General features: G+C 32.7%; 1 protein-coding gene across 4 annotated transcripts in view; it reads right to left on the bottom strand.

The window, feature by feature from the left end:
* LOC106867971 (uncharacterized) overlaps nt 1-10,642 on the bottom strand; it is a 29,081-nt gene extending 18,439 nt beyond the window's left edge. Inside the window, exons 1-4 of one of the 4 annotated variants that reach the window (XM_052965940.2) lie at nt 10,446-10,642; nt 2,835-2,996; nt 1,244-1,403; nt 184-293 (exon numbers count right to left, since the gene is read on the bottom strand). In XM_052965940.2, the coding sequence (XP_052821900.1) occupies nt 184-293; nt 1,244-1,403; nt 2,835-2,987 (423 nt within the window). In that variant the 5' untranslated portion in view covers nt 2,988-2,996; nt 10,446-10,642. Of the gene's footprint in view, nt 1-183; nt 294-1,243; nt 1,404-2,834; nt 3,065-5,354; nt 5,375-8,223; nt 8,344-10,445 lie in introns of those variants that run through there. The other 3 variants (XM_014913051.3, XM_089347717.1, XM_089347718.1) reach the window with 3 other exon arrangements.
* Nucleotides 10,643-12,159: the final 1,517 nt, after the last annotated feature.

The following is a 12,159-nucleotide window of genomic DNA, read 5'->3' on the forward strand; positions in this document are numbered from 1 at the left end:
GAATGCCAATTAGGAGTAAATCCTTCAATTGTCAGATTATGGTCTCTTTCTAAAAGTGTATAATGCCAAAATTGCTTTAGTGAATGATAGAATGAAATGAATTTAACTTTTAGGTTTTACTAGATAAGCATAACGTTATAAAAGTAAAAACTGCAAACATTTGGAGAAAAAAATGAAACAAACCTGTAAGTACTGAATGATGTCTTGTGCATATTCGCCACAATTTGTGAAGTCCGTAACCCCAGTATCGATGTCGGTAACGTTTGGTGGTAAGTTTTTGTCGGTAGAAAAATCTATTTGATGAAATATTGAAACTACAAGCGTCGAAGACTATCTCAAAATGCATGTTTCTCGTATATATTAAATCTGATTAATATTGTTAAGTGGTTTCAGCGAGGTTTAAAAATCAATATAACTAATTCAAATACAAAATATGTTTGATAATTACATTAACTAAATAGTACATCTCGAACTCTGAAATAATTCTACTTAGAAGTTTGATATTAAGAAATGCTCACCACGGAATATGATGTTGAATATTTCTAAACTAGTAAGGAATTGTACGGAGATTAAGTGGCCTTGATGTATCTGATACTTAAACGAAAGTGATATAATCAAGAAACGAAACAAATCTTGAACTAGACTCTTGAGAGTCTACGGAATCATTTCATGGAAAATAAAATTTTGTTTGAATAGGAAAAAGATATTTCAAAGGAAATCTGAAAGACATATTGTGCGTAGTGAGAGATGAGAGCAATAAGTATTAAATAGCGATAGTACTATAAGACCGCGAAGTGATTAACAGCTAGCTCAGAAACTAGTAGTTTGCATCGTGTTACTAACATATTCATGACCAATAGGCGTAGATGAGGAATATGCAAATGCGTACAACAGTGTGACACAACCTATTGATGTAAAGACACTATGTAAAACTGACGAGTGTTTTGTTAATTTGTGGTACAGTGTTCAAATGTTCGCATAGATATAGGTTTTCTAAGATGGATCCGATATTGACAAAGTTTTTAATGGTGTTATATTTCTAAGTTTTCGAGATTCATAAATTCTTTTTTAATCGACTAACCTAAATATTATGTAATCTAAATAAAATATATTTTTTTCAGTTTGAGAGAACTACTGGGGTCACTCTAATATGAAATAGTAAATCAGTGATGAAGAACATACAATCATTGTGAATAACAGTAATTAAGGAGGTAACGTATGATATGTAGCGTGGCTTATATACCTGAAATTTGGAATGAGAGCCCTTTGCATTTGTTTGACGAACAGTTGCACTCAAGATTTCCATAACTCTCATCAGGTCCATCACCAGGTCGTATATAATTTTCATCACTGCAGATATCTAATCGTACTTTATGTTTAACATTTACAGAGTCTTGAAGAACCTGACGAAATTGAGTGGAAAAGAAAAGTTATTTCGCATTGAAATGTTCAGATACTAGATATTTTGTGAAAATATTACGTTTAGATTTGATTAGGACTGCGAAAATTCATTCTAACAAATTATGTAAAATAGAAAAGGATTATCTCTCGTGCCTTTAGCAAAAACCGAGTGCTAGTTTTGCTATTGCAAATTAGAATCATAAGTATTTAGGCCGGGAGGACATGACAAAAGTGTAGATGTGTAATCTTGTCAGTCATAGGTATTTACACAACCTCAATGGTTTAGTTCACATATTTGAAAATAAGTCGCATGGGAATGACGCGTATTTCGATACCTAGCAGTGCTAAGCGCGTATCCTTCCAAGTCGATAGATGATCGATCCAATGAATTTTCTCTTGTATTTGATTTATATTAATTTTTTATTTGTATTCCAACAAATCAGAAAACACAATTACGGTTGAAAATGTGAATAACACACACACACAGACACGAGATGCTAGAAATTTATATACTTTACAATTACTTTTAAACTATCTACCTAGTATCCATAGATACATTAAAACGCAATGGCTGTCCTTTCATTTTGTTGAATGCATTTTTTATAAAAATTAATTAATATTGAACAGACAATATATCTTGATATTAAATTGCTAAATCTTAGCATTGTTACCTTGCCAAAGGTTCAAAATGATTTAGCTTGAGTCATGTCAGTCAGCTCTTCTTTCTACATCTTTTTACCTTTGTGCGTGCGTTTAGAAATAGATAAGTGAAGTAGCTTTGATGGTTCAGAACAATCTGTAAATGTATGCGTTGGGAGCTGTTACCTTCATCACAGGATCTTGGTGCATTTTTACAAAACTGTATCACCAAGTGCAGTATCCCAACTGTGCAACATGTTGAAGAAGGATGTCATCAGCGGTAAGGTATTTGTTGAAAGCAGAGATGCTGTAAATCTACAGATAGCCTAAGTGCACTTCATTAAAAAATTCAAATCAATTAGTTAATTCCCTTCCCATCCATCGGGATATCCATCTTTCTACCTATCTATACTTTTATTCATCGAGTCATCTATCTGCGTAACTATCAGTTTATTAACATATCTAAATGCCTATCTCAACTATTAATAACGTTGAACCTGAAAACCTAGACCAACAACAAAACTTTATAATATTCTGACAATCCTTGGTATTTTTTAAATATCTTATCACTTAATATCAGTTGCTTGCACTGCTATAAATCACAATTTCAAAGAGACCATACTCGCAAAAAATATTACCATTTTATGTACTCTGTAATTCCTTTCACTCATTTAGAGTGAAATAAAAGCAAACAGCTTGGTATATCAAAGTAATGTTAAAAATCCGTTTATCGAATATGCAAAGTCGTTAATGTTAAGTAATATTTTTTTTTTAATTTAGAAATTCATACTTACTGTTTCAAACTGCTCCGAACACTCAGTGCTGGAAGATTCATAAGATATTGTTGAGTGCCTACGTTGTTTAAGTTTCTTTTGACTTTTGTTCTCTAACTTTTCCAGTTCTTCAGACATGCGCCGCAACGATAATAACTGTCTCGCAGTCGTCATGATAATCGCCTGGCAGAAACAGATTGCATTACCATGGATACCAGATCATAAACATATTGGAAAGTGGTAGGAAATATCTGAAGGAAGAAATTTGTTACATTTGTTTACTGATGAACACAAATTTGTTTCTAATTATTGTAGTTATCAATTAGAGCGGTTGCGGGGTGTCATTTGAATTCTAGTTATGTAATCGTTTTCTTTTCCGTCTGAGCTAATTTGGTTTTCGTCTCAGTCGTTGTGTAGCTTTTTAGATAATTGATTTTAAAATTCCCGTTATAGAATTGCAACGATCTCATGTTTATATTCTTTCTTCTTAGTTTACATCAATATTGTGAAACGAAAGTCTTTTTTAAAAAATACTGAATATTAATCGTCAGTTTTAACTACAAGGTACGGTGTAACAAAATAAAGAACTGTATAGCGGTGTAAGAAAAAAAGACAACCCATATATGATTACCATCGGTTAAGGTATTAAAAGGTTGACAGAGCAAAAGATCCAGCAAAATGTCAGACTATGCTCCTCTGTATTTAACTCACGTTCTCGGTTCACATCTCTACATCTACGTTATACTTTTTTTCTTTAATCGCTAAAATAAATATCAGTCAAGCACTGCGGTTAATTTATTCCTCCACACCTCCTCCAAATTTTGTGCCAAAGTTAGAAACTTGTGTATGGTTTTCAAATGTGTAGATTGCGTAAAAAGTGAGTAGCAGATTAACTACCGTTCTATACTTAGTCTGGATTTCAAAGCCCAGCGTGATTTGACCTTTCCCATCATCTAATGACTGTATAAAATAACTCCAAGTTAAATACTAGATTCAACTAAATTACCTATACATATCTTACTCGTTTGTGATCTCCCAATGAAAAACATTAAAATGTTAAAAGATTCTTGAGAATTTGCTATAGAGAGTTCGATTTCATTTTTCTGTATAATAATTTCAAATTCTAGCAGAATCAGCATTAGATTGACTCAACATATACCTCGTACTAAAGACTGCTTGGTGGTGGATAATAAGAAAAATGGAAATAAGCTGAAGGTGATGAGTGCATACGGCTGTAACCATCACATTTACGGTATCGAAATTTAAGATTTTGCCTTCTTTGAGAAGACGACAAACTATTTGTGTTTCCATAAATAAGTAGTATAGCAGACTGTTAGAAGGAAACGACATGATTGCACAAGTATATATGCATTTACTCTTAACATGCATACTCACTATATTGTCAATTTCTTGTACTTTTGTAATCTTGAGCATACATAGTTGGATGAGTAGCGATAGTTACTCCAGGAAAAAGAACATAGGAATGCAAGTCATAACTTTCATGTCTTTCTTTAAAGTTTCAAGGTAAAAGAAATACAACTTGGAATCCTAACCAAACCCTAAATACAAGTTACTTATTCTGTCATACGTCTGTGTTTATCTTTAAAAAGAAATGGATCTCGGTTTTTTTTTATGAGGTAAAAGAAATTGATTTAACATTCAACTAAATAATTACCTATATACAGTTCTGACTCAACGGATTTACTTAGAGGAAAGAAATAAGAAAATTATTTAGTGCGGTGCTTCGATATAACAAAAGGAAGATTAATTGGAACGACACCGTAGGCTTAACGAATTTAAGTAGTGTTAACCTCACAACTCTATAAGTGGAATTAAACTATGCTAAAAAAATATCTTTAAATGTTGGTTGTTGTAATATTAATTTTTAACCTGAAAAACAGAAAGAAATGATTAGTATTTCATTAAGGCAGTTCCGATTTATAGAAATAAAATTAAATTGCGAAATATATAGGGTTTCATTACTTCTTCAGCAATAAAAAAAGGTAATGAAATTGCTTTAACCCTTTAACTGCGAAATTAAATTTCATGGTTATTTCAGTAAATAGAATTGACATTTTCTGCAAGTCACGTTGCTTCAATAAACTTGATATGTTTCGGCAAAACATAGCTTCAAACATGCCACTCCTCAACAAAAGATAGATTGGTATGTAAAACGGATTTTTTGAGTGGATATTTTTGATTTCTGCAGAAAAAGGTTTAAGTAGGATTAGAGATAGATGACCCTGTGAGAATGTAACTCAATAACACTTAAATCTCATCAAGATATTAACTATTCTTCACTATATGCTAAAATCTAATATTTCGTAGAATGAAATGTATAAAATTGTAACGCTCACGGTTATTTGGTGAGCCTTTAAAGGTATAATTTATGTGAAATTACTTCATTCAAGACCCACTACGAATTCTGCTGGGCAGAAATGAATTTAAGCAAAATATTGGTTTCAAATTTTTATACAAGGCCAGCAATTTCGGGGAGGCTTAAGTCAATTACATCAACCCAAGTGCTTGGCAGGTGCTTACTTATTTTATCAAGCTCGAAAGGATGAAAGGCAAAAATCGACATCGGCGGAATTTGAACTCAAAACGTAAAGGCGGACGAAAAGCTGCAAGGCATTTTTCCCGGCATGCTAACGATCCTTCCGGCTTGCCGCCTTCCAATTCAAGTAAAATATTGAGGTTTCTTTTGTCTAGAAACATGGGGTTAACATTTCTGTAGAGGAAGAATAAGAAATTTGATTAGCATACTTCCTGCAGCACATTCACGGAATAAATGCTTCGATTGAAAACTGAAACCGCGTTGTGATCTCAGTTTGAAAGTAAGTTAACTCTTACACGACTTCGTTTACCATATGCACAAGTAAATTATTGATTCGTCTCAACATATTTCAAGATCATTACATACATACGTTAATTCGATTGCCTAAAAGGCAATCGAATCAGTGTTTGTATGTAAAGATCTAAGAAGAAAATTATAAAATATTGTGATTGTACAGGTTAGACTACTTAAATCCAGACATTTCCTCTGACTCAATTCAAGTGGAAATATATAATCACATCTGTTAAACCTGGTCGATTTACTGCTAAACAAAATGACTGACGAACATCGAAAATAATGAGAATATCACGAAGCTTACTTGTTTCTTAAGTCTTGTAACTTTGACAATTGACCTTTAAGTTTTATCGAAGCCGATCTCAGCAGCACGAAATATAATGAAATAGATATTCAGTTTTATCCGATAGTTACGATTGTCTTTAAATGAAAATCAGAAAATAACGCTTCCTTTTACACACAATAAAACATACGCACGCATGGTTTAAACTAAGTTTATTAATGGAATAAATCTGTTTAGATTATTTAAGTAGTTATTCTCAGCACTACCATTATTTAAAGCTTTTCTAAAAAGGGTAAAATATTGTAGACAAGCTATTTCAAGTGAAATATTATGTGCCTGTATTAGAAACAGGCACGGACTACAATAGTATCTTACAAATATTTGCAATGTATATTTGCTAAGTTACTGACTCCAAATGAACTTTTTAATAAAAAGATGAAAAAATAAAATCCATACTTATTGAAAAGATTCATCAAAAGACTAGCAAATTAGATTTGATTGCTTTCGTGCATCAATTAAGCATCAATCACTAAGTAATGTCGCTTATTTTGAAGAGAGGACGTTGTTTTCCAGCAGACGAGAGTATTGTCGAGTATGCAAGCTGTATAACAATATTTTCCACCATTTAAGTGATGTCAGTGCATGTTGAAGATAATGATTGCATACGGTTTGGCTGAGCGTTCAACAAGGAAGTTTCTACATAGTCACTCTACCTGCTGAAAATAATCGACTTCCTGTTATACTCAAATGGAGGGATCATGACTACAACGCTTTTTGTCACAGATTTGTTCGATCAGCGCTGATCTGGAGCCAAACAACTGCCAAGTTTTCTTCCAACCAGCGAGAAAAAACTCCTCATTGATCGCTCGACCTCAGATTTTTTACTGCGCACACTGGTTAGGGTTAGGTGGTGTGCACTCGCTTTACCTTCGCCCATTTTATGTGGCGACCTGCTCGAAATAAATTTCTTCAGAATTGTACCCGACTGATGACAATTAAGAAAGGTTTCATTGGACAATGTTATATTCATAAAGATGGAATAATAGATTACATAAATTAGAAAAAAATCGCCCGTAATATTTTTGTGAGTTAATGAAACATCAGACATATATATATAATCTGTTTTGATGTATTTAAGAGATGAGGAATTATGTACAGTATTTACATTCGACAGATATTTGTCCTCATCATGTTTGTTGTTAACACAACGTTTCGGCTGATATACCCTCCAGCCTTTTTCAGGTGTCTTGGGGAAATTTCGAATCTGGGTTCTCATTCCTAAGGTATTTTTCAATATTGTTATTATTATTGTTCAGGTCACTGCTTGGAATCGAACTCGGAATCTTGAAGTTAATAGCCCGCGCTCTCAACCACTACGCCATATGCCCGTGAGCATATGGCGTAGGGGTAATATCGCGTCGAATGTAAATAATGTAAATATGCATAATCTATTTTGATGTTTTTACGTACGAGAGGGAGCATGATCTAATAGCGCAAATGCCTGTCTAGGTCCGCAAATTTTAAGCACTGTGAAAATTTCCCGTAATGTTTGGGGTAACTTACGAATTCCAAAACAGAAAAGGTTTTACTAATTTATGTTTTTGCTAGATTTATTTCCTATAATGTTCGTCTTAAAGACGTTAATGTTTAATGAATATGAAGCACTTATTTATGCAATAACTTGTGTTATATACAAGACTACTTTTTGTCGTATTGAGACGTATTGTTAACTGATATAAGTGAATAATTCAGAAGAAAAATTAAGAAATGCTTGTCGCCAACTTCTATAGAGAAATTAAAACGAAGTTGATATAATCTAGAGTTGAAACCGTCGTACAAACATAGCTATTCTAATTTCTAAAGACGTGCCACAAATGTAATAACTTAACGGAAATTCGTCTGTGTTTACAAAGGTTTCGTATTTTGACAATTACAGCCAAACTTGAGTCTATGTATTCTCTTCAGTGTAATCACTTTAGTAAAATGAACCTTTTGTAGTAGATACAATTAAAATAGTTTCCAAAATACCATTTAAGACTTATCAGACAATCCTATGGCATATCCTATTATGTTTGTGTTTGCTTAAACAGCTCGTGAATTGAAGCATTCGGTTTGCAAGTCTAGCTGTGATTAACAAATATTTGTTGTACTGTAAACACACTGCCATTGTTCAAAATTTAAAACATGCAGACTATTGAAGCAACATTTTATGCTACACAGAAAATGTTCAATAATTAAATACGTTTTCTTCATTAACACTTCAGAATATAGCTTACGTTTTCTTGTGTTTGTTTCACTCATTGGACTGCAACTATGCTGGAATACTTCCACGAATGGTTTTAGTTAAACAAATCGGCACTACTTAAATACAGAGATCCCGATGCATCTACGTAACGATATGAAGGGGAGGATTACTTTTAGGGTTAGGGTGTCATTACACGTCCACACAGCAAACATTCAAAATGTTTCGTACGTAACACCCGTATTTAACCTATAAAGTGCTGGGATTTGCACTTACATAGTATGGACTGCTGAGCACATTATACGAAAATAAGATTACCATGCACACGTAAAAAACAAAAACAAAGTTAAAATATCTTCTTAGTATATAAAGGTGGCAAGTTTTACATCATCTGAAAAGTCATTAGTTGAACTCTTGCATTCTGTGGGGGTATCGGAGCGATTGAATGACATTAGTCCCCAACAAACGACCATAAATTAAATGCATCTATGTGGGCCACGATCGTGGCCTGTCGAACTGTTCCTGACGGCCTCGATCGTGGCTCGTCGCGCTTTATGTGTTAAGTAGTATCTCTGTATTTAAGTAGTACCAAAAAAAATCGACCCCAGTACTTATTCTATAAATTTCAATTCCCCGAAACGTTAGTTACGGAGACGTAAATAAGCCAACACTAGTTGTTAAGTGGTGGAGTGGAGACAAAAACACATACAAATATATAGGGAGGGTGCAAAATTAATAACTGGAGTAAAATGTGTAATTTCTGATTTCTCATTATTTTCTCTCTTTGAAATCATTAAATTGCCGGTATTACATCACCGTTTTGTACTGTTGCTTCATCTTTAGGATCAAAAGTTGGTCAGCATAATAGTTGTTGAAGTTGAGAGCTTGAAACTTTTCAGGTGACAGGCACTTTCTTTTCAAAAATTTTCCTCAACTCTGACTTTGATAGTAATTGAGATAGCTAATAAAATATCTGGATAATTTTTGGTGTTTAACAATCAATATTCTTTTCTCTTTTGGATTCCAAGTCATTTTTTCCTACACTAATGTCTAATTTGATGAAATTCAATTTTCAAAAAATGTCTTAAATGGGGTAATATGAGTAATGACTAATTTCAATAATTGCTTTACTTTAACTGCTTGGTGTGTAAATATGTCGAGAAGAGAGCCACTATTGCAGATGGTAAAGAAGCTATAGAAAATATTTTAAGTTCTTTTTTTATTATTTAGTTGTGTTTCGTTGATTTCATATCATTTGCCATTTTTCCACGATACCTTTTCATTTGACCTGAATATTTAAAATTTTGTTACGTTTTTGACCTTTCTGATGTCTAAGGATGGATATTAATGTATACGAGTCTGTTTACAAATATAATTCTGAAGAATTAAAGAGGCAAATTTACCTCATCTTGTCTTACTCATTTTGCCCCAAGTAAATTTGCCATATGTTCAAAGACAGATAATTTTCTTAAATATTGTTCTGAATATGTTATAATGGTTTTTAATGCATTTAGAGGTCATTTACTTAGTTGATATGATTTTTGTATGGTTGTGAACTTTTGTAAAAAAAAATATTTTTATTCTCAGTCAAAAGTGCTGTAAAACAGTGTGACCCCCCCCCCCACATATACAACACACAGACACACACAATGGGCTTCTACACAATTTACGTCAACTAAATTCATTTACAAAGCATTGGTCAGCCCATGGAGATAGCAAAATACATTTGTCTAATGTGTCAAGGAGTGGGACTGAATCCGAAACCACATTATTGCAAAGCTATATATATATATATATATATATATATATATATATATATATATCGGAGTAGATATATATACAGGAAGTTATTTACTTTGTAAGAGTATGTTTAATTGAAGCGACCACCATTAAATGTCTCGTATTTTATCATTCACAGAGATAGTTTCTTTAATGTGTTAAAAATTAACTTCCATTTTTCAAATTGACATAAAAATGTTTTTTTCTACTTTTTCTTACCGATAAAACCCTTAAATTAACTTGTAAATTGCTATTAGATATTCGTCTTTCTATGTAGTTTTTCAATTTACCATTCCATTAACTAAGAAATGTGCTTGCTTTTTTTTATTTTCGATAAACCAGTTTATGAATATTTATCGGAACAATAATTTCAATGATTCATTAGAAAAACCTATAACAAACAAGTATCTAACTTTTACAAAACTTATATTAAAGTAATAAATTAGGAAAATTAATTAGTTTAAAAATGTGGTTCACCTGATTTAGAAGTCAACTTCGATATACTGCGTAATAAATCCTTTTGAACTGTTTCTCTCAGAAAACTGTTTCAGGCGAAATAACTATTGAATTCTCGTGAAACTAGCTATGACCAAAGTCATTTGAATATGAATTGTTATGCGCAAAGCAGGTGCGCAGGAAACAAAATCTGCTAATCACAAAGACTTATTCTGGGTAGGAGTAAATGAAGTTATCTGCTGGGCCTTATAGGCTGTTCGGCTGGAGGATGTAATTTCTATGTAATTTTAAAATAAGAACAAAAAACGGATCTGTTTAAGTTCTCAAATTTTTTTGTAAGATCTCATTTATTTTAAAATTCATTTATTAAATTGTACATAATAGTTAAAATCAAAAATTGTATATAAGCACGATCTCATTCATTTTGTGTAATTGTTTATCTTGTGCCGTCCTCATTTATGCGTGATCCGCAGTGATCGTAATAAAGATTTTAGCTTTAGAGTAAATGAGTAACAGAAACAGCAGACCACTGGATAAAATGAATCGCAGCATATATTTACATCAATTTATGTTTTGTTTTCAAATCCTACTAGGATTGCATTCACATCCCACCTGCGTTGCTTATTCTCGTTCAAGTAGATCAAGTAGTTATCTCTAATATAAGCACCAGGATTGGAATTTGTGAGAAAAGAATAGTCGATTACATCCATCCCAGTGTGATACTATATTTCATTGCCTCTGAAAGGAGAAAAGGCAAAGTTGACCTCGGTGGCATTTGAACTCAGAAGGTAAAGACCTGTAAGACATGCTACTAAATATTTTTGTCGGGCACAGTAACGATTTTGCCTGCTCGTCGATTTAAGTTAATCAACCTATACTTATAATATACTGGCATTCTACTGAATCCACTAATCTATTTTCTTTTTGTTTTCTTGTGTCATAAAAATGATTATTCTCCATAATTTTTGCTAATTATTATTTCTTTGTTTAAAAACGCAAGGCCACACATCTATAGGAAGAGAAAACGAAATGGCATAATAGTCTTACTATTCTTATCGACGTAAAGGAAGAGAATTGGTTGCAATCAACAATCGAAACCGGTTTGCATAATCATAGCTCGATAGTTTACCTTTTCTCTACAGAAAATAGTTCTCTATGTGTAAGGAATGAAAACTTGCTGTAACTCTTAATGGGTCGTTTATATAATGTCATTATGTCGTGGTATTCAAAGCAACTAAAGACGACGGAATGATTCTAGATATCGCTGGTATGTGGAGCAAATAAAGTGAAAACGGTTACTGGAAATCGAACTCTTGGCGAGATCGTACCATCATTATACAACGCTCAAAATTATTACCTGATATCTACAAATCATACTAAATATATATTTACAGTCGCTAGGACAGCTATTGCAATATTTATCCTGAAGTTATGTCTCTTATGCAGGTAGAGTGTTAAAAACAATAAGTGTCAGAGGAAGGCGAAAATTTGTCCCAGCAGCCAGCGAGAGCGCCAGATGAATAAATTTACTCTTTCGTATTGCAAGATGTTTTTTATGTAATCTTGGTAAATATATCTGTTAAAATTAGATGTCAGTGTTATGTTAATTTTTTTCGTAATTTAGGAGACAGTTTGGATCTTTTTTAAAACGTGGGCCACATTTTTCATTAACGAAACACTTTGAAACTTGGAACACTGGTAGAATGTGTCATATAAAACATCTTTTTCTCTTAGT

The sequence above is a fragment of the Octopus bimaculoides genome, chromosome 2 (assembly GCF_046866305.1).
Source record: "Octopus bimaculoides isolate indiv1 chromosome 2, ASM4686630v1, whole genome shotgun sequence".
NCBI lineage: Eukaryota > Metazoa > Mollusca > Cephalopoda > Octopoda > Octopodidae > Octopus > Octopus bimaculoides.